Here is a 21,882-nt window from a genome sequence, read left to right as displayed (position 1 = left end):
ACTCTTTCCATTATCCGTAATAATTCTGGTGCGTCTACTACTAAAGATCTCGAAACCGTCCTTGAACCATGAGATTTTTGGCAATGGTGTACCAGAGAATTGTACGACAAATTCAGTCTGTATTGAAGAAATACAAATGTATTAAGTTTTATATGATTACAATAACCGTTACGTACCTGTTCATTCTCGAGTGCAACCGTATCTTTAAGCTCTGGATTGAAATGAGGAGCGCAAGCAACAGCGGCCCTTTGTAAGGTAACTGTGAGTGGTTCGGAGACCTCGCTTGGTTGTGAAAGTCCGAGTGCATTTTGTGCTCTGACTCGAAATTGGTAACGCCATCCTGGCTCAAGACCACTGAGAGTTAGTTCTGGAAAAGCACAAAGACCGGAGGTGCTTCGTATCCAATGAGGAGAGCCCAGTCGCCGATGTTCGATCAAGTATCCGACGATCGCCGATCCACCGTTACTTGGTGATCTCTCCCATCGTATTGCCACAACATCCGGCTGCGTTTCGTTCGTTCCCGATATTAAGATAGGTCTGCCTGGTGGGGCCGGAAGACCTATATCAAATTTCTTTAATCCTTTGAAGTTTTCATAAAAATTAATAATTAATCTACTTTGTGATAACTATACATTTAATAATATTCTTTTTTATTTGGAACTAGAGAGAGACAAGTGAATACAATATTAATATCAAGAAATATATTCTTGCTATATTATACTCATGTATGTATATAGAGCAGATGATTTTCAACATCGGTACGTAAGTACCGCTCCCAAAATAAAATGCGTCGCGTTTGGCAGTACAGTAAAGTACTGAACCGGCGCATTATCCGTAGATTAAGTATTTGAGGTATCCTGATTCCGCATAATGTTCGTTGATTATGTATTAAAAATGGACATCACACAATATTATAATAATTAATTAACGGAGTAGACTGAAAAGCAATATAAATCTTTTCTGAACTAAAGTTAGTAGCAATATAATTTTAGATGCTATTTCGCTGTTGAAACTAATCGAACGTAATTGCATGTGGTTAACAACAATTTTTGTAATCTTTTATATCTTAAGTTTGTAGCAATAGGAAAATGAGCTATATGAAAAAAATAAGTACCGACAGCATTTACAATAAATAAATAAATCTTGACAGAATACATTATAGTTATAATAATGTATTTATTATATAAATTACAAATTGTACGACATATTAGAAATTAATTTATTATTAACATTTTTACTATTATTAAGTGTAATTATAATATAAAAAAAGATAATTTATATATATTTAAGAAGATAGGTAAAAATGATATCTTTCGGAAGTAATCAAAACATTTATTACTTTTAAAATTACGTAAATAATAATTTTGTTGTTATAAACGTTATGACAGGAAAGATAGAAAAAAAGAGAACAAGGAGAAAATCTTTACGATGATGTATTTCAAAATATAACTTATATTGCATTAAATTAGATAGCGATTATTTCTTTTTTAGTAAATTCTTGGCTCTCAATAATGTTCCAATTTTCAAAATTATTAAGAGTTATGGCATTAAAAGGCTAAAACAATAAACTAATTTACCTGGATTATCCCAACGCGTTTTCTTCGAGCTAGTGCCAACGGAAATACTTCTTGAATAATCTTTCGTGGTAGCGTTGCCCATCGTATTTCCTCTTCCTTCTCCTTCTTGTCGAGCTTCGCTCGACGATTACCCCGTTAATTTTCCGATCGTTCTCACATACCAAAATGTCAAAAGTATCACATTTACAGTACTATCTAAAGAATGATCAAAGAGCAAAATGATACTGATGATGGCCAACTTAGATGAAAGAGGGGTAGAAAAAAAGAGAGAAAGAGAGAAAGAGAGAGAGAGAGAGATGGCTAAAAAGAGTGAGAAAAAGATAGCAAGTATGCTTGATATAGCACGAGGCTCGATGGAGCACTGGCGAACTTTCCCGTGGTCGACGACTGTAGCGACGCCAAATCTCTTCAGCTTTTCTCGACATCTATCTTTGTCTCACTGGTGTTTGTACTCCGTGCATATTTCTGTATATATTTCTATCAATATATATCTTCACAATAATAAAAAAACGTATCGTTTGATTATATTATTGGATTAAGAGTTTGATCAGAAAGAAATGTTGTGTAATGCTTGATGTGTAAGATATTTATGTTAAAATTTGTATTCAAAGTTTACAGTTATTATGCGTAATATATATTATATTGACTCTTTTATTAATATAAGTCTTATTTTCTTCACTCTTCCTTCGAATTTTATAATGAGATCATATATTGCTATACATTAGGACTAAATACGTGAACTTACATAAAAAAATATCAATATCTTCCTCACCAAATTATTAAATAATAAAAAATGTTGTAAACTATTTACTTGAAGAAACATACCATATAGTTGCCTAAATAATCGGGTGGTTTAAAATAAACTTGTCTCTTGTTATATAAATTGCTACAAATCTTTCATTTAAAAATTTTTTTGAGTAATTATTTTGGAGATCTTTTACGAAAAATGTTAATTTAGAATATTATTGTAGAATTGTATAATCATAATTTTTCCTTAAACACATGTCTCTTTCTTTGTTATATTTTTTGTTTAATGTATTACTACATTAAACGTATTAATTAGTAATATATTAACTAATAAATCTTTAAATTATTTGCATTTACATTATTAAAGATAATTCATTCAATGTGTTTTGTAATTAAATTATTATATAACATACTGATATTATCAATATTATCATACTATAAATGTTCAAAAATTTTTCTTTCTGAAATAATTCAGATTTCCATTCGTCGAAATAATGACTGTTGAACTCTTTCAAATGTTCCTTCCTACTGTACTAGAAATAGTAATAAAAGCATTCTGCTCGTAAATAATTAAATTTGCATGATTATAAAGTGATTTGAGATATCTATTAATTCTATGTACGCCCAAGAATCATGTAAAATCTTTGTGGCATAAATATTTTTGCATTACTTCTCTGTAATTTCTGTTATTCCTTACTTAAAATATTTCTGCATATTTCTGCTCCAGGAAGATAAGGAGTTGAAAAATGCAGTTCCAGAGAGATAGAGAGATGAAAGGAAGAGAAGAACCATGCATAAAGGAAGGGGAACACACGGTTAATCGGTGCCAAAGTACCGTTGTATCTGAATGGACCAGAGATGGCTTTCGGTTTTCCTGCAGCCTCCATTGCAGCTGCAGCTTCACACTACAGCTATCGTGCATTGTGCTCGTGCACATTTCACATAAATACACGTGCATGCATCTACACGAATGTAAAAATTTTTCTTCTGTCACTAACGCAGAGCACGTGCGACAGACTCAAGTCAACGAGGTACGACAGTTTGCTTGTTGCTCACGTGGGGACATACGGATATAACGTCTGGAGTTGAAACAGCTGCTCGCTGATATTCCATATTTCCGCGATGTATACCAAGTATATATTACATCGTGTACTGCATGTATAATGTTTCTTTATAATATCTTTCAAGTATTTCCGAATTTTTCGATATGGTTCAGCGTGGACATTGTTATATTAAACCGGTGAGGACTATTTTATACATATATATATATATATCATAATTAGAATCGATATATATATATATATCGATTATAATTATAATTAAAACGTTGATGCATAAAACATTAAGTCTAAAAAATATGTTTAGCAATTTTATTTTATTATTTAAAACTTACTATCTAATTATATAGTAAGACGATTCTTTTTAACAAGCAGTTATGGAGATGCCTATGAAAAACTTGAAAGCAGCGGATATTCTAGAGGATTTAGAATCAAAGCTTGCATATATCCCAGGTGGTCGTGATCACGATGGACGACCTTTAATAGTAATAAATGTTCCACCAGAATTTGATTCAGCAACGAAGTCAAAATTAGAGTTCCTCATTTTATATTTTATATCAATTTTCAGGTATAGAATGTTTTCGATATTTCATTAACTGATGTACACATTTAAAAATATATATAATATACATGTGTATAGTAAATTTATACATATAAGTGATTTAATATTTATTGGTGATTAATTACGTAGCGATGAGACGAAGGAAAATGGATTGGTTCTAATTGTAGACGCGCGTCATAGTGCATGGCGCGTAACTAGATCTTGTATTAGACTCTCTACGAATCTTATAGGATCTAAAGTCGTTTCTGTGATCGTGATACGGCCGGATGGTTTTTGGGATAAACGTGTCGACAGTTGTACCAAGTCGCACAAAGAAGGCGAAGTGAGTAAAACAATTTAATAGAAATATATTACAACAATAAGAGACATTAAACCGATATGTGAATAACAACTAATTGTAAGTAGGAAAAATGTCTTTTCGGTTTGGGCTAAATTTTAAAAATATATTAATTGTGCGTATTACTATTGTATAAGGGCGTAATAGCTTTAATTTTCTTTTATTTTTGTCAATTGTTTTAGCCAATATACGTTACTCTAATGAGGCTGCATGTGTATATCGATTTTTCTCAATTACCGTACGAATTAGCAGGTAACAAGGCGTACAATCACATCGAATGGATTAAGAAACGTATGGTAAATTAAACATTTTTATTCACGTACAAATTAAATGCAAATGTTAATTTCTTAACAGCTTGATATTTATTTTTTCTTAGAAAATAGAAAATTATTCAAAAGATGCATTAGAGCTTGTATCGAAGATGACAAATTTACATCAAAGATTGAATACTTTTGATGGTATTCGTATAATGCAATCGGATGATGTAGAGTCTTATTGGGAAATGGGCATAGAATTGTTATCAACGGCACGTCATATACTTCAATCAGGTTTATGCATTTTTATTTATTCGATTTTTTTATGAGATTAAAAATATATTATATGTGAATAATTAAGAAATAAATAAAAAAAGGTTGTATATAGTTTGTAACTGATATGCTAATAAAAATTTAATAATTTATTTTAAACAATGGTGTCCCTTATGTAAAAATAATTATGGAAAAAGTTAAATTTCATTTATTTAGGTAGGAATTTAGTAAGTTCTATGAGTAGAGAGTCCGCTAAGGATATTTTGGATACCATTAAAGGAATTCACAAATTACTCGATTCTATCGAATTAAAGCAGGTTATTTAATCACATTTACAACTGGCGTATTTAAATTTATTTTACATGTATTTAATACAATGTTTTAATACAATGTTATTTCATCGTTTGCAGATGGACATTGAAAATTCGTGGACAGAAATGGAACGAAATCTGGATACTGTCAGAGTAATTGAAAATCTGGAACAGGGTGTATCAAGCGTTACTGACTGGATCTTGGGTCCAGCTGACGTAATGCTGAACTCCTGTTGTCAGGTTGGCTTCGACGTTTCTTCATCCGAGGAGCTCCGAAGGCAGCACGAAAAAATTGAGCTTCAATGTCGGGTAAATGAGTAAAACTTTATAATTTTCATTTAGTTTAAAAAATTTATTTTGTTTTAAAAGGTATTACATGGAATATATAATACTAATGCGTTTATAGGAGACCTATGGGCGATACGCAGAGCTGCTTCATAAAATTGATAGCCTACCTAAAAGTAAACTACCAGAAGATTTAAAATCTCAAAGAGATTTCATGGACTTTGTTTGTCGTAGCTTCGCTTCACGACTTGAAAGACGTAGAAATGTATTAATCACTTCGCAAAGATTCTTTAGACTTGTTTCTGAGGTAGAAATCAAATTTTTAACGATCTAGTTATTAGCAATTGGAAGTGGTTTTTTTGCTATTTATTATAATATTACAGTACTTCGATAAGACAAGTGAAGTATTCGAACAATTAGTCATGGGCAATAGGAATTACAACTTCTCTCAAGCAAGCATTAAACTCTTAACTTTGGAAAAAAGTCAAACGGTTTTAGGTAAAAGTGACTCATTAGTTATATTAATATTTGTTCAGTTTCACGTTTAAATAATTTTTCAGACAGTTTAGAACGCGAGCTTGTAAAAGAAGGCGAAAAATTGTCGGACATTCTCTCTATGCCCGTAAAGGATGCACTTGGTCGAGAAGTTTATGTAAATTACGATGAAGATATCGTCAATGTCAAAGATATACTAGATGCGACAAATGCCAGAAAGAATATATTTAATGACAGCGTAGAATTACAAAAGTTGTCACTGAAACAGATAGCTTTGATATACATGTACGAGAGCGATGCCGAACAAGTACGGAAGATATGTATAATATAAAAATATTTTAATGCGTGCAAAAGAACATAATAAATCTATGCGTCTCTATTGTACTTTCCAGGCTGTTAAGTGGTTAAATGATTTATTCAATGTTTTACTTCGAAATCACATGGAAGTTGGTTGTAATGTCAAGGAAATACAATTGCAGAAAGAGGAACATCAATCTTTTCAGGAAACAGCAAAAGTAAAGCGTGATTACTGTTACAAATTATTTTTATAAAATAAAACAAAAGCAATAATAGAGTTAACAATCAATAAAAATAAGTGGCTAAAATTTCAAAACAATCTTTTAAAGGGCATACACCACTACGCAAGATCTTAGAAGCGAATAATATAGATTTATGCACAAATTTGTTAAAATTAATAAATCTATATTATTCGCTTCTAAGATCTTGCGTAGTGGTGTATGCCCTTTGAAAAATTGTTTTGAAATAATAGAGTTGTTCTGTTCCACTTTTTGGAGAATTGTCAAGTACATAAACATAATGAGATAAATATTTACAGGGAACTTACGAATATGGTGGTCAATTGGTGAATGGAGCACGTGTACTGAGATTATCTTGCAGAATATCTCTAGAGGGTAATGCTAATCTATCTTCAAAATTACGACAAGCTTGGCGACAGTTCCGATCTATTAGTCAGGAACAATTAACCAGGCTACGAGTATGCGCTGTTTTTCATAGAAACGTCGAAGATGTATGAACGTAAATTAATATAATTTAATATGTAAATTCAAAAGTTGCTTAAATATTCTATTCTTTTAATATTTTAGGACAAAAGAATTATTATTTTATGCATTATCTACTGTATGTGTCTGTCTTTTCTATATTTTAAATGAATTTATTTAAAGCATTGTACCAGATTACAAAATTTGGCGGAAACAGTGATGGCTCTGTATCATTCTGTAAAAGATGAAGATGCAGCAGTAAAAGCACGTATCAAAGAAAGTATAAGAGATATCCTTGACAATCGAGAGACACTTTTATTGGAAGTTGGTCGGATGGTAAGATTGGGTCGTCTCCTTAAGACGAGGTTGAAAGAACCTCTTTATAGTCAACCGTAAGTATAATGAAGAATCGCTTTGCATTAACATAATTACTAATAAATTTCTACATTAATTTTAAGATATCACGTCTTTTAGAGATTAATATGATTTGAATTACACAATTACAAATAAAAGATATAGCATAACTATTAAAAAAATGAAAATTATAAAGTAAAACTAATTCTATAAAAATGTTTTAATAATAACATAAATCAAAATAAGAATTGTTTAAAATTTCTCTTTCCTATTTCTATAAACTACAATTAGTAAATGTAATGTAATACGCTTGGTGGAACGTTTGCGTGTTTATTGGAGACAGTGTGTATCAGTCTATGGCTGGCTCTCGTCGAGATAGCTTCTATAATTTAGAAACGGTGCATGTAAGTGAGCTGCAATAAGATAATTGACATTTCATAACGCTTGATTCAACTTAAATACAGATTATTTTCCATTCTACATATATTGTAATTTTTATCAGTTTTGTGTTTAATCCGTGTGGCAGATAAACGTCAACGAAATTCTTTCATAAAAATATCATTCGGCAATCCTTCTAAATCTGCACTTTATAATAAGATTACTTTATAAATTTTGTTGATACTTTTAACATTAAATAATCACATTATAAAAAATTGTTAGAATGTTCATAAATAATAAAATATCATGGTTCACACTTCTTTGGCTTCGTTCCACGATGACGTCGTAACTTAAAACTCAACTGGTAACGCGAATCTCGTTTCAATAATATTTTGGTGAACTAGTTTGCATCATGAAGAATCATCTACTGTATTGCACACATCACGAAGATTATTTTTGATACATTTATCTTAGTAATAAAAAAAAGAACAAGCACTCTATAAAAAAATCATAACGTTCGGAAACTTAATTTAAAAATTTTTTCAATAAATCTATCTTTAAGATTCTTAAGGATTTAATATGGAAATCAATTATGGCGCTTCATAAAGCAAACGTGAGCTACGAAATTAGAACTTTGCCCCAAATTGCAGAGACCATGCGACGACGCAATGTACTGTCAATGCACTGTCAACTATTAATTACGTAACTGATCTAACATTTTTTTTCATCTGGAAAAAAACCAATATTGAAACTAACATGAATACGATTTAACAGTGTGGTATCAATATATTTAATGTTTTTTTAATTATTATTTTACACGTAACTATAACGAAATTACGAAAGTAACATTAACATGAAACAACAAAAAGTAATAATATCGTACAAAGCTTACAGAATTCACTAACAAATGGATACTAAGATAATATTCAAAGATTTTTAAAATCCAGAATAAAAGCATCTATTAATAGAGTATTAATTTGACCAACAAATTCGCTTTTCTAGGATGTCTAAAGTCGAGGATGCTTCAACCTTTGGTGATAATTTGACAGCAGTCGAAGCTATCTCGGCGAAATTAGCGGAAGTTACGCGTCTCGCGGAAAAACTAGATGCGAGACTATGTGAAGCTGGAGCTAGAACTCGACCGATGTCTATTCCTGCCACTGTGACGTCCTCTGCTTCGTCCTTGCTCTCAATATCTGCTATGTCGCCGTCAAGCGAATCCATGCATACGGCTTCTAACACGACTACATTGACGTCGAGTATGACAGCTTCAGCCGTGTCTGTAATTGCTGAAACGCATCCAATAACTTCAGAAACGATTGCTACAAGAATCAAATCTGATGTAATTAAATCTATTACTCCTACGGCGGAAAAATTTGATGATAGCTCATTTCATATTCGTCCACAATCCATGGAGAATGTCGAAATATCAAATAAAGATTTTAATTCTAAGGTATATATTAACATGTTTTAGTATTGATTTATAAATATTTCTCTTCCTTTTCTCTCTTAGAAAAACATTTTAAAACATTCCTAAAATATATTTGTATCTTTTAATTTTTGTAGGAACTTATCGAAAATTCTCGTAGCGAAAGTGCAATAGGAGAATACAATGTGGAGGGTTATACAACAGCGACTGAATGTTCAACGACTCCACCTCCGCGTTCGAGAAGTGAATCTTTCGTAACATCGCCGGAATGCGAAGATCTTTCTATCATTGCACCCGTGGTGACATATTCTGGTTCCACTTGGTATTTATATGAATTTTAATTACTTTTAGTTACTAGATAAAATTATAAATATCAATTAAAATCAATAAAATGCATTCATTTTTAATATACTGCAACAAAATCTTTCATCGACTCAGAAAATTGCAAACATTTAAAGGTGGACCATGGAAAAGCCTAAACTAATAACTACAATTGCACCTCTTACTTCTTCTCCGACCAATGAAAATGAGAAATTTCCTGAAACAACATCAAATATTTCAATTATCAGCGGAGTAAATCCAACAATACGAATGAAAACAATGGATAAAATTACTAATGTATGTATAATGTTATACAATATAATTTAGTTAGTAAACTAATTCTCGAAGGGAAAAATTTATATATGTAACATATGTATACTTTTTTAAGTTCTTTACTTCAATTACTTAAATTTTCATTGAATATCGTATCAAGCAGCGTAATTATTACATTTATTATTTAATTATTACACTTTTAAAGTATTACGAGTTATGATTTGTTTACGTAGGAAAAGTCAAACAAAATTATAAAAGAAGTTACCGAGACAACCATTTTGCGCGTCTTACACGACATTCGATTAGGTATAGCCTCTTATAAAGTGATATCAAATACCGTGCAAGATCATCGACAATATATCGACGTGAAAGATATTCAAAATGCGGAAGGTGTGCTAGAAGCAGAATCGCGCGAAAAAACGGATGACATTCACCATCATCTCGATTTACCGTCGTTCAGTTAGTATTTTATAATTTTAATAATTCCTTGTACACTATAATATAATAATATATTTATATATAGCAATGAAAAATATTGAACTCTTATTATTATAGTCACTCTTTTATAACTAAATTCTTTTTAGCAGAAGAACCTAAAAATAATATTGGCAAAAGTTCGAAAAAAGTGCAATCGGATCAAAATATTGCAACGAAAATTCGAGAACATGTGTTGGATGAGAGCACGTGCTCTGATTTAAGAGAATATGAGGATATACCGTTGTCTTCGCAAAATCTTTTACGACATAATGAGGATAGCGAAATTAAAATATCATCTATGAAGCAAGATGATAATTTAGAAGGTGAAGATTTTCTTGAAAAAACAAGAAAGGTGAGTTTGCAATTTTGGTGACGAAGCTATTATCTTTGACCGACGTTTGATTGATCCCTTTGTATCAAATTTTTTGTTTGTCACATTTTAATGTGCTGGCTGTTGGTATATGTTTAGAACAATTCTTATTCGTTTACATGTTTTTAAGTTTTCCTTTATTAGTGCATTAAATACAACAATGATTATCTAACTTTTACAACCAAAAATTATTTGCAGCTTTGATGAAGATAAATTTTATATAAAAAATTTGATAAAAACAAATATTACCAGCATATATAGGTCTTACGATTTTGATTGATTAAAGAAACAGACGTTTATATGTATGAATATGTTTCACGTTGAAAATATCACATGTATCTGGCATATAGAATCGACAGATTAAAAGAATTAAGAATTGTTAAATGCGTTGTTATGCATTTGTTATGCTTCGCTGTTTGTAACTTTATTGCAAATAAAACTTTAATATAATATATGCTGTCATGAATTTTTAGTGTGTATCGCATGACGCATTTGTTATTTGTGTAAATAAATGACGTTTAAAAGAAATTGTATGTGATAATTTTTAATATAATAAAATTCAATTTAAAATATATTGAGTGATCACTTATTACATCTAAAGACATTTTTCATTTACGACTGACAATTTCACTTCCGAAAGCTGTTGCCCCGCGCAACCTTGCTTTGTAGACCGTGCTCGACGAGCGCAACGAAGGTGAGCGGGAGGCAGCCGGCCGGAGGCTAACCGGAGTCCGGACTGGCCGGAGGCCGTACTGCGCTCTGTCGGTTCAGTCTTGGTTCGGCTGGTTACTGCAACCGATCGGTTGGTGATGTGATACACGCGTGACATGTATCACGCAAGTGTTACTGCCGTTGTTGTCGTCATTCTTACGAACAATACCGTTTAAACGCAAATCGAATTTAGGTGATTGTTATATCGTGTCATGTAAAAATTATGCTAAACAACATTTCATACGAAAAATATAACTTGGTGCTTGTATATCAAATTAAAATGTCAAAAACCATGAATCCGCTTATTAAGAGAGATGAAATAAAGCAAAGTTTTTTCCGTCTTTTTAATTTAAAAATTTACTACATAAGAGAACAAAAGCCTGTTAATTTTTTAAATTATAAAAAATAAACAAAAAATTCATAATTATGCATTAAATGTCGAAATGCGCAAATTTATACTATATAATTGCCGGTTATATATATATATATTTGTTAATTGGAAAATTTTTTTAAGATATAAAGAGTCGATCAAATTATTTGCAAATAATTGAACGGTGCTTCGATGTAACGGGAGAAATCATAAACTTATCCAATAAAGAAATATATAAAAAACTTTTTGTAATATTGATATTTCTATCGGATCATCTCCGGTTACACATGATTTTCACCGTACTTGTTGAAGTTGAAAGAGCGCTACCAGTCAGTCCGGTTTTATTCTACCATTTGTTCGTCTCTGCAGATGACGTCATCGCACACACAAAGATATCTACATAAAGTATTAATATGTTATATCAAAAAGAGAAAACACAGATATTATCGTATGCGAGTATACATTTTCAATTTATCGTGACTGTAAATTAACAAATTATTATTCCTTTTCGCATAGAAGAAATATCCTAACTTTGATGAAAACTTGTATTTCTTTTATATTTTCGTTTTAAGAAATTAGTACAAATTAAAAAGATAAGACAACATTGAAAAAATATTAAGTTACGAAAAAAACTTTTGTCAGTTATATCTTTGGTTTGTTTATTTACATCACAGACACACAATCATCTTCAGTTTTACATTCACGGAATTTTCGTACTAGCAGCTTTGGCAAAGTGTCAAAAATAGAGTCAATCAGGAAAGACAATTAAGCCAACTTGAAAACATGTTAATATATTTTTTATCTGTAAAATCTTTGAGAATATCTATGAGCTAAATGTTTATTGTGCCGCGTTTTAGATCGACATACGTCACTGTAATATATTTAGCACCAGGCATTGAAATCACTGTGTATGTTCGGCTCAAACATATCATATCAGTATAACGTCGCGTAACACTATTTTAATTTTCAGCAGCTATATTGTCAACTATTGCTCAATTCGTAGCATATATAAATATCGAGTGAGTATTTCATGATGAAATTATGTCGCGACTATAATTGTCCGTTGTCATTCTGCTAACACAGATTTGAAACATTTTAATTATCACATGCAAGATAAAATTAAAACGATGATGGTGGATGGTCCTGACTCGATGGCACACATGCATCCCGAAAGATCTGTTGAGACAAATTCTGAAATTGTCATGCAAAGAGATGAGGATACGCCACAACAAATCATCTCCCCAACTACTACTATAAGTACCATAGCTGTGCAAAGTGGAGAAACGCGTGTAGTAATCGCTTTACTTCAAGTAAGAAACATGTATTGCATTTTAATCTATACTCTAATTTATATTTTTTATTATTATTGTTTTGTTCTATCAACGCAACTCATTTTATTTTATTTAGAAGTTTTGAAAAACATTATTTGAAAATCTTTGCGAAAATATAAAATATTAGATATGGATCGTTTCATTCAAATAATTCTTAGTAAAGAATAATTTTTCATTGCAATTTCATGTATGACACTATGGTGTAGATATTTTGGGATTCAGTTGCTCCGGTCTATAGCTATTTCCGAATCCTCTCGAAACTGTAAGCGTTTTAGGTATCCGCTGAGCAAAACGAGTCTCCCGAAACTCTACGAAGGATAAATTTAACCACTAGGTACAGTAACTCCCATTACACACCACCATGATCAGATAAACCCATCTTATGTACATTACGTTGGATTCCGAAGTATTTAGAAACATTATTGCACAATCCATGCAAGTTACATTTTAAGTGTTTTATTGTTAATTATAAGTTTAAATTTTTATTACCTCAAATATTTTATCAAGAGAAGAAGGTCGGAAAATAAAACAAATACTTTTTTATGCTTAAAATTAATATATACCTAATTTCATGCAGTTTGAAAGAAGAAAAAACTATTTATGCATATAAATTCTTATCCTAAATATAAATTATTAATTCAAATTACACTAAACTATATAACAGATCCTCCAAAATTAATTTATAAGTAGATTGGATAATCGATAAACTCGTATCGAAATAAGAGAGATCTCTCGTAGCATGGATCTGCACACTTTCGTATAATCTAACAAACCGGTATTATATACACACGCACACGCACACATACATGCCACACACGCGCGCGCGCGTGTATACGAGACGACTCGAGGCAGCCTGGGCCCAACCTAGCCCGGCTCAGTGGTGGACAAGTGACATGATTCTTCCTTTTTTTATCGTACCTTTTCATCTATATCATATTTATAATCTAACAATAGTACTTTATCCGAAACAAGAAGGAAAATGTTCAATAGAGATTCTTAGACACGCATAAACATATCTTTACAATGCAATTACTAACATCGTCAAGCATGAGAATTTATCTAATACTATTGCATGTTGTGATATCAGAGAGATAATTTGAATAATTTCCCACAAATAACACTTAAGAAAATGAAACAATTAATATAATTAATACAATTATTTTTATTTTACTGGTATAATCTTTTACTTTAATCCATAAATCACAAATGATATCTTTTTTTCTTATAATATAATGTAATATATTTCTCAAGTGTGTGTTTTTAATAAATAATACATTGAGTATTTGCAAATTTCGTCAGATATTACGATATCTTAAATTTAAAAAGATGATCATAAAATAATATATCTCTTTTCGCTAGCATACCTTAAAAAAAAAAAGAAATAATTTTATCGCTCAAGTAGCAATATATACATATACCAGAAGAGAGAATTGGTCAATCCAAACGTAGTTATTCGGCAGTATGCCAAAGATGAAAATGGAAACATATCTTGCTTCTTTCTGCGGCTCAACCTCAGAGGTTGATGAACTCTGGAGGGCCGATTTCTGTCTACACTCGTTTTTTACTTTCTATCTCTTCTTTTTAATAATGCTAGAAGAAAAAGATTTCTCTTCTGAATATGATTTTCGACATTATATACGTGGCTGCTAGATAATTCCAAAATTTATTTGAGAGTTAAAATAATCTTTATATTGCGGCATAAGCAAGCGAACATTTTTTGGAGATCTTTGTTATTTATTATAATCTACATTTATTATTTAAAATAATGAATACAATATTCTGGTAATTGCGAAAATGATCATTCAACGGAGAATGCGTATTTAATAATATTCAGTTTATCTGTACCATGTCGTTTATACTGTCGGAAGACTCGGAAGATCTGTGATGGTTTATCATTACACACTTATTATCGTTTCTGTTCAGAGCGGCGAATGGCTGAAGCTGAAAATACTCGAGCTACAACCAGAATTAACGAAACTTGGTGCTTCCGTAAAAGAAGCCATGGAACTTTCGAACGCACACGATCAAGTGTTACTTCGATTACAGGTAAAGTTAAACGTATTAAAATAAATTTCGATTGTGTAAAAGTTTATATTAAATATAATTAAATAGAAGTGCTAAAGGTTTCCGTTAATTAAAACTTTGCCATAATCAGAATAAACAAAGCCCGGTGGAAGAATTATTGCGACAAGCTGATCAATTAATCACAACCCAGAAACCAAGAGCAGAAGTATACACTGCCATGGCAGAAACATTAGGTCAGGCATGGCGCGATATAAATCAACTTTTAGAACGTCGTAAGAAAATACTTGACCGAAACGTATTATTTCAATGGTACAGCAAAGTGTAATTAATTAATAATATATTCGTGCTTTGAATTAATTATTTAACAAAATAGATCGCATTTTTTTATAGTCGCGCGGCAGAATGTAGAGAACGTATGAAGGCGTTGGAAATGGCATGTAACAACACGTTACTACCGATCGAGATAGAAGCAGTAAAAAGTTTTCTATCAAAGATTCAGGATCTTCGCAAAGATATGTTGGAAGGATTGATGGGTGCATTACGGGAGGGTAAGACATTGCTGGATGGACTTAAGGAATTGGTAAACGAAGGCACTTTAGATTCTAGGTCGGATACGATTAAAGATGAAGCTAATCATGGTATGTCAAATGTCTATTCAGTATCTATAATTAATTATTTGCTTATCTATTTAGCTAGATCGGTGTCATAAAATTAAAATTTATATGATAAAAGAAATATCATATTTCATTAGCCGTATTACGAGTTGAAAAATGGCTGGAAGAACTACACGATAGAAGGCGGTTGATTGAGACAACTTTTCGTAGCAGAAAAACTCAATTGGAGCAATGTCTTGCTCTCGCGCTGCTCGCGACTGATCTTCGTAATCTCGAAGAAATTCTCAATGACAGAATCGCTGCATTAGAGGGCAGTTGCAATCAATTGGGAGATTCTGTATCTAATGTAGAACTGCTTCTTTTTGAATTAAAAAAGTTGCAAGTCGAAGCAAAGGTATCCGAACAAAAATCAATTCAACTAATATCGTCAAATATAATTAAATATATTTTATTGTCCTGTGTGATCTTCGATATATATATATAATATATATGTATATAAAACTATACAGAGTAATGCGCTCTTTTAAAAGAAAAACTCTTTGCTTTCTAGGAGTTTCAAGATAAAGCTATTAAAATAACTAAATCGACCGAACGATTAGTGTCATCGGGACATTTTGCAGGCGAACAAGCGACCGAACAGGCGTTTGCGATTCTTAGCACCGCTACCGATTATATTAACGATTTAGATCAATATAACATGTTGTTGAATAGAACAATGGCTTTTTTCAATTTGGCACAATCGGTGAGTGTTTCTAAGTTTCTAATTATCTATAGTGGATTAATCAGTGAAATAATATAACGTTTTATAATTCAATTAAATCACTTATATCTATATTCATCCGCATAAAAAACGAGCTACTGTAACTAGAGACCATTCAATAAGAGTCTGAATATGAGTCGCATTTTGTATGCATGATAGTAGTTTTAATAAAAATCTATCTAAGAGAGAAAATTTTGCGGGTGATATTTAAACTTGATTGCTAATATTAATCAATGCATTAGGCTGTCACAAAACTGGACCAGCTGGAAATTCAGTTAATAACAACGAAACATCCTCCTTATTCTGCACGACTTGCACGTCTTCATGCACAGATAGAGACTATGATAGAAGATGTAATTTCAAAGCCATTGTCAGAAGGATATGCATTATTAGACATCACGGGAAGAGAAGCATCTGGTGCCGAGGTCAGATCAATCGAATAATTAATTGTATTTATTATTATGCGAAACTATCAATGAGATTATATGCTGATATAAGCTAAGATGGTTATATCGCACTAATATATAACAGGGTGTTAAAAAAATATTTAGCATTCTTATATAATAGATAGTACACATACCAAGTAAAAAAATTTTAGTGAATATATAAGTCGAAAACTCAACCGTTTCTAAGACATAAACAATTATCATAATTGACTTATTAGCTTCTATATGTCATATGCTGAAGATTTACCTTAGTATTTACAAACCGCATTCTGAATGTTCTCATTTAATTTCCATATATTGCTTTATAATTAAAAATTTCTCCGTGAATTGATAAGTTGACATCAACGAATCATTACGATTAGATAGGCATTATGGGAAATCACCTTATTGAACCTGTATAAATTCTTCCAAATATGTTATCAATGCTACTTATCTCAATTTCTATCTTTTTACATTGTATGCAAAACACGTAGAAAAGACAATAAGTTAGTTATGATATTAACAAAATTGTTTATATCTCAAAAATGATTGAGCTTTTAATTTATATTCACTGAGACTTTTTTACTTAGCATATGGTGTACTATCTACCATATAAAGGCTGAATGGTTTTTTGAACATTCTATATATATATATTACTAATTTTATAAATCATCTGTTTATTAATTTTTTATTGCATTATTGACGTAATCTTTGTTATTTGTTGTGATATTTTATTTATAGATAGAGTAATATAGCAGTTGAGTAATATGCATTAACATCAAATATATACACTGCCGTCGAAAAGTTTCCGGACATGGAACTTAAAAATGAACATAATATTCAGGTCACCGTAATTCGATAAAAAAATCATTGCAGACAAAAAAATAAAACAGCATTTTAAAGCTTGAAACTTATACTTTAGCATGCTTTTTATTTTTTTGTCTGCAATGATTTTTTTATCGAATTACGGTGACCTGAATATTATACAATTTTAAGTTCCATGTCCGGAAACTTTTCGACGGCAGTGTGTGTATATATATATATATATGTGTGTGTGTGTGTGTGTGTGTGTGTATCATGTTTACAGGGTATAAGAAATACTGTAGAAAAATTGGAAAATCGCAAATTTTCTTTGATGGAACGGTGTTCAGCTCATAAAGAAGAAAATTTAGAGATTTCAAGAATACTTGCTACATTTTTAGATAAGCATAATACTTTACAAACTTGGCTAACTGATATCGTTAAAATCTTTCTTCAAAAGCATCAAAATATGGGTAGCGATTTGGCAATGGCGTGTGATTTTCGTCAAATTCATTGTCAATTACTAGCCGAATTGGAAAATAAAAGTGAAGAGGTAGATCGTTTAGAGTTGGAAATTCTTCCAATCAAAGAACGCCTGAACGAAATACAGAAATACGAATTAAAAATAAAAAATTTTGAAGACGAATGGACAAAAATAAAGATTACAGTAGTAAAAAGAATCGAATTGAGTACCATTTATATACAGTTCTATGAAATTGTGGAAGAACTGACTTATGAAATGGATTTTATCGATAACGAATTGAAAAAGTATGAAGATGTGTTAGATGAGGCTAGGTTTAATGAACTAGAAGAAAGATGGAAATCTTTTGAGTCTCTTTACAAAAAACTTGATAATCATGCAAAGACATTTCTCAATGAAACAAATAACGTAAGCAACTCATAATCTTTAATTTTTTAATTTTAATAAGAAAATCTAATGTTATTATATATATTGTAAGAGAAAGATATATCCATATCCTTTCAAAAATTGTATTGATATTCTTTCTTGGTAGATTGATGACTTTTATCTCAACGTATCGCAAGCTTGTCTGTGTGTTCAAACTCTTTTAGAAAAGTTTGCCAATTGGCAATTGATTATGACAGAATGTAGGAAAAAATGGCAGATTACTGTCCAAATAATAAGACAAAGGCGAATGGAATGTGAACAAAAAGTAGAAGAAAGTAAAGAGGTATGATTTCTAATTTATGTTGTCATCTTTTTTACTATGCCTTCTTATCTTAGATTTAGTTTATTTGTAGAATCTATTTTTAATTTGTTTTTATTTATTTATTTATTTAAAATAAGACTAGAAAAAAAACTCGATAGAAAAGTATTTGTAAAAGTACCATTTATTATCTCTTTTGCTAATTTTTATTATTATTGATTTATTCTAGACATTAGCGTGGATAACAAAATTTGAGATGACACCATATCCAGTAATAACAACACGATCTTCTAGAATAGTTGATATTTTGGATAATTTGCAAGATGTAAGAATTCGGATTTCATCTAAGTTAAATAAAGCTCTTCATGAATTGGATATCAAAATCAAAAGCATTCAAGTATTTGTTGAAAGAGGTAACCAAAACATATTTATGTTAAAATTCACAAAGATAAACAAACTCTCGAAATTCAAAACAAAATACACAAAAAGAAGGGCAGTAAAAGTCAACATAAAAAACAATGCACAAAATGCTAATAAAAAATGCTAATAAAAATACTAATGAAAAATATTTTTAATTACAACAACATGAATATTAAGTCGCGGGAAAGAGCAAGCGTACGTTTCGATTTCATTATTGATCCTCAGCTAACAAAATACTACAATAAAAATCGCAATGATCAGCATCTTTACTTATATAGAATTGACCGCTGTGGCCCACAAATAGAAGAAAGTCTCCAAACTCTTAAAAATGTAGCCGAATACAGTTGCAAGACTGGTTGGCAGTAATTGTGTGTATCTTGCGTTATAATGCAAAGAACAATTTTTGCAATATACTCCAAAAATAAAATCAAAACAAATCATTAAAAAAACTCATTCCATAAACGATTGGGGCCATCACACCTCCACCGTAATAAATTGCGATGTAACGTTCATGTCGTTATAATTAAAATATATATATCATTTTTTTATTAGCATTGCGCATTATTTTCCGCGACTATTTTCCTGATTCCCATCGCACTCCTTTTTAAGTATCGTATTTATATCATATGTTGTATTTAAAAAGTCATATTTAATTAAAATAATTAATTTAATTAGGTGAAACTAAAGCAACCGAGCAAATTTTAGAAAAACTCGTGCAAATGCGTGAAAAAGTGAACACTATCATCAAAGATTACAACATATTACTAGAATCTTTAATTTTTATCTTTAGGAATCTTGAAGAGGTAAGATAGATATTAAATGCAATGCAACGTCATTTAATTTATACATATGTCTTGAAATATGTAAACTTCATCCTTGAAATATGTATTCTTCATTCATCATTTTTAAGATTGAGCGTAAAATTGAGGAAGCAAAACAAGAAGTTGAACGCGCTTCAAGTTTTAAAAAGTTGATTGATGTGGATGATTCTTTAAATAAACTTAACATATTAAAAACGTTTGTTACGGAATCTTTACTACAAATACGTACAAAATCTGGAGAAATAATTGGCAACATTAGACTACAGGAACCGTTAGAATCAGCAATACAAGACATTGAGAAACTGAATCGCACGATAGATTCTGTGTGCGTCAAGTTCGAGTTACTCCAAACCGAAACGTCAAACCGTCTCGAAGAACATCGGCATTTATGTATTTTTAGAGAGGATATCGAAAAAATTAATTATGATCTACGTGAATTAAACGAACAGTTAAAAAATATGGATGGAAGAATTGGTGACAATTTATCAGTTTTGAAAGCGACATTAACTGCTTTTGAACAGTTTGAGCAAACAATAACGGTAAATTACATTATTACGGTAATTATGAAGAGATTATAAGAAGGTTGTAATATTTATTTATGTATTTGTTACTAGATTTTAGACGAAAGAATTGAAACTTTTGTAAAAAAAACAGAAGAGACAATTGTTCCATTAACTCCACAAGTGACGGATGAAATTTTATCTCTGCGCAACAGATGGAATCATTTGAGGAAACATGTTAGAGATACCAAAAAGAGAATGCATTTAAGTAACGACTATTTCGTGCTCTTAGAAGAAGCCAAACAGTGGTTCAGAGAAGGTAACAAACTTCTGGTAATTATTGCTCGTAAAGCAACAACCGTAAAAGTGCCTGAAGAAGCCATTGATTTACTGCAAGAGATTGATGCTTATAAACAATTATCGACAATAGTTTTCGGTAAAAGTGGCATTATATTTAAGAAAAAGTATACGTCAAACGAATAAAATAAATATGGAAAATGATCTGTTTGCAATGTTGTACATAATGTTTTAGGTACAGACAGACTTCCGCAATTTAACGAAGTGATAGTAGAGAATCGGCAAATGCTAGATTCATTCGCAGTTATTTCTTCCGAGTTGCGTACCCTGAGTCAAAATTTACAGAATGCCGAAGATCTCCGAGAGAAGCTGCAAATCGAGAAGTTAGAAGCTGACAAAAAGTTACAAGCTGTTAAAATAGAAATGGCCGCGATAGAAGCTGCAAAGATGGAAGCGGAAAACGCGAAAAAACTTGCGGAACAACTTGCCGCTGAGACTTTAGATAAAGCTGCGATAGAGGCAAAAAAATTAAAAGAGGAACAAGCACGAAAAATTGTTCCTTCCCTCTCTCATTCCGTCTCCGCCCAAACTGATGAAACCATAGTTGAAGAAACAATTCATAAAACTTCCGCTGTAACAACGAAAGAAATTCATATTCTTCAAAAGGTATTTTAAAAGTAGATTTAAATTATTAATACTATAACTGTAAAATTTATACTTATAATCATTATAGATGGAAGTTGAGAAAGATGTTCCAGTTATTCAAAAGGAAATTAGTCCACCAAGAAAGCTTGTATCTGAAGAAATATGCGACAAATTACACCAATATGCTAAAGAAACAGAAATAAACAAAATTGTTTCATTAACTCCAGAATTCACAGTTCCTTTGAATGATGCGACGGTTCAAGAAGGCAAAGAATTCAGTTTTGAATGTCGTCTAATTGGTCAGCCGATACCAGAAGTAGTATGGTACAAGGATGGAATATCGATTTTAAATAATCCAGACTATTTAACAACTTATACAAAAGGCGTTTGTATTTTAAAAATAGAAGAAACATTTACTGAGGATTCTGCCAAATTCACTTGCCGTGCATTTAATATTCATGGCTCTGTCGAAACATCGGCCACTCTCACTGTCAAAG

The 21,882-nt window shown here is 31.1% G+C and overlaps 2 protein-coding genes across 6 annotated transcripts in view; one reads left to right on the top strand and one right to left on the bottom strand.

The window, feature by feature from the left end:
* Positions 1-1,913, bottom strand: part of LOC108726475 (uncharacterized) — a 45,626-nt gene extending 43,713 nt beyond the window's left edge. Inside the window, 4 exon segments of the mRNA XM_018454065.1 lie at positions 1-4; positions 7-117; positions 177-559; positions 1,578-1,913. The exon segment at positions 1-4 is cut by the window's left edge and continues 126 nt beyond it. Of these exon segments, the coding sequence (XP_018309567.1) occupies positions 1-4; positions 7-117; positions 177-559; positions 1,578-1,659 (580 nt within the window). The 5' untranslated portion in view covers positions 1,660-1,913.
* A 1,533-nt stretch (positions 1,914-3,446) lies between these two features.
* The window catches only part of LOC108726478 (uncharacterized), a 34,141-nt gene continuing 15,705 nt past the window's right edge, over positions 3,447-21,882 (top strand). For 2 of the 5 annotated variants that reach the window (XM_018454079.1, XM_018454078.1), the window contains exons 1-32: positions 3,464-3,564; positions 3,758-3,950; positions 4,074-4,266; positions 4,464-4,577; positions 4,658-4,829; positions 5,025-5,125; positions 5,219-5,428; positions 5,526-5,711; positions 5,788-5,902; positions 5,965-6,206; positions 6,292-6,414; positions 6,735-6,926; positions 7,081-7,289; positions 8,632-9,082; positions 9,196-9,380; positions 9,517-9,676; positions 9,886-10,111; positions 10,237-10,481; positions 14,835-14,957; positions 15,067-15,245; positions 15,327-15,574; positions 15,688-15,944; positions 16,101-16,292; positions 16,553-16,735; positions 17,823-18,425; positions 18,550-18,726; positions 18,932-19,115; positions 19,798-19,925; positions 20,033-20,482; positions 20,558-20,879; positions 20,976-21,406; positions 21,474-21,882. In XM_018454079.1, coding sequence (XP_018309581.1) covers positions 3,760-3,950; positions 4,074-4,266; positions 4,464-4,577; positions 4,658-4,829; positions 5,025-5,125; positions 5,219-5,428; positions 5,526-5,711; positions 5,788-5,902; positions 5,965-6,206; positions 6,292-6,414; positions 6,735-6,926; positions 7,081-7,289; positions 8,632-9,082; positions 9,196-9,380; positions 9,517-9,676; positions 9,886-10,111; positions 10,237-10,481; positions 14,835-14,957; positions 15,067-15,245; positions 15,327-15,574; positions 15,688-15,944; positions 16,101-16,292; positions 16,553-16,735; positions 17,823-18,425; positions 18,550-18,726; positions 18,932-19,115; positions 19,798-19,925; positions 20,033-20,482; positions 20,558-20,879; positions 20,976-21,406; positions 21,474-21,882 — 7,201 coding nt within the window. In that variant the 5' untranslated portion in view covers positions 3,464-3,564; positions 3,758-3,759. Of the gene's footprint in view, positions 3,565-3,757; positions 3,951-4,073; positions 4,267-4,463; positions 4,578-4,657; positions 4,830-5,024; positions 5,126-5,218; positions 5,429-5,525; positions 5,712-5,787; positions 5,903-5,964; positions 6,207-6,291; positions 6,415-6,734; positions 6,927-7,080; positions 7,290-8,631; positions 9,083-9,195; positions 9,381-9,516; positions 9,677-9,885; positions 10,112-10,236; positions 10,482-14,834; positions 14,958-15,066; positions 15,246-15,326; positions 15,575-15,687; positions 15,945-16,100; positions 16,293-16,552; positions 16,736-17,822; positions 18,426-18,549; positions 18,727-18,931; positions 19,116-19,797; positions 19,926-20,032; positions 20,483-20,557; positions 20,880-20,975; positions 21,407-21,473 lie in introns of all 5 variants that reach the window. The other 3 variants (XM_018454083.1, XM_018454082.1, XM_018454080.1) reach the window with 3 other exon arrangements.

This window comes from Mycetomoellerius zeteki, unplaced genomic scaffold, assembly GCF_001594055.1.
Source record: "Mycetomoellerius zeteki isolate Tzet28-1 unplaced genomic scaffold, Tzet1.0 scaffold425, whole genome shotgun sequence".
NCBI lineage: Eukaryota > Metazoa > Arthropoda > Insecta > Hymenoptera > Formicidae > Mycetomoellerius > Mycetomoellerius zeteki.
This window is presented reverse-complemented; position numbering and strand designations above follow the sequence as displayed.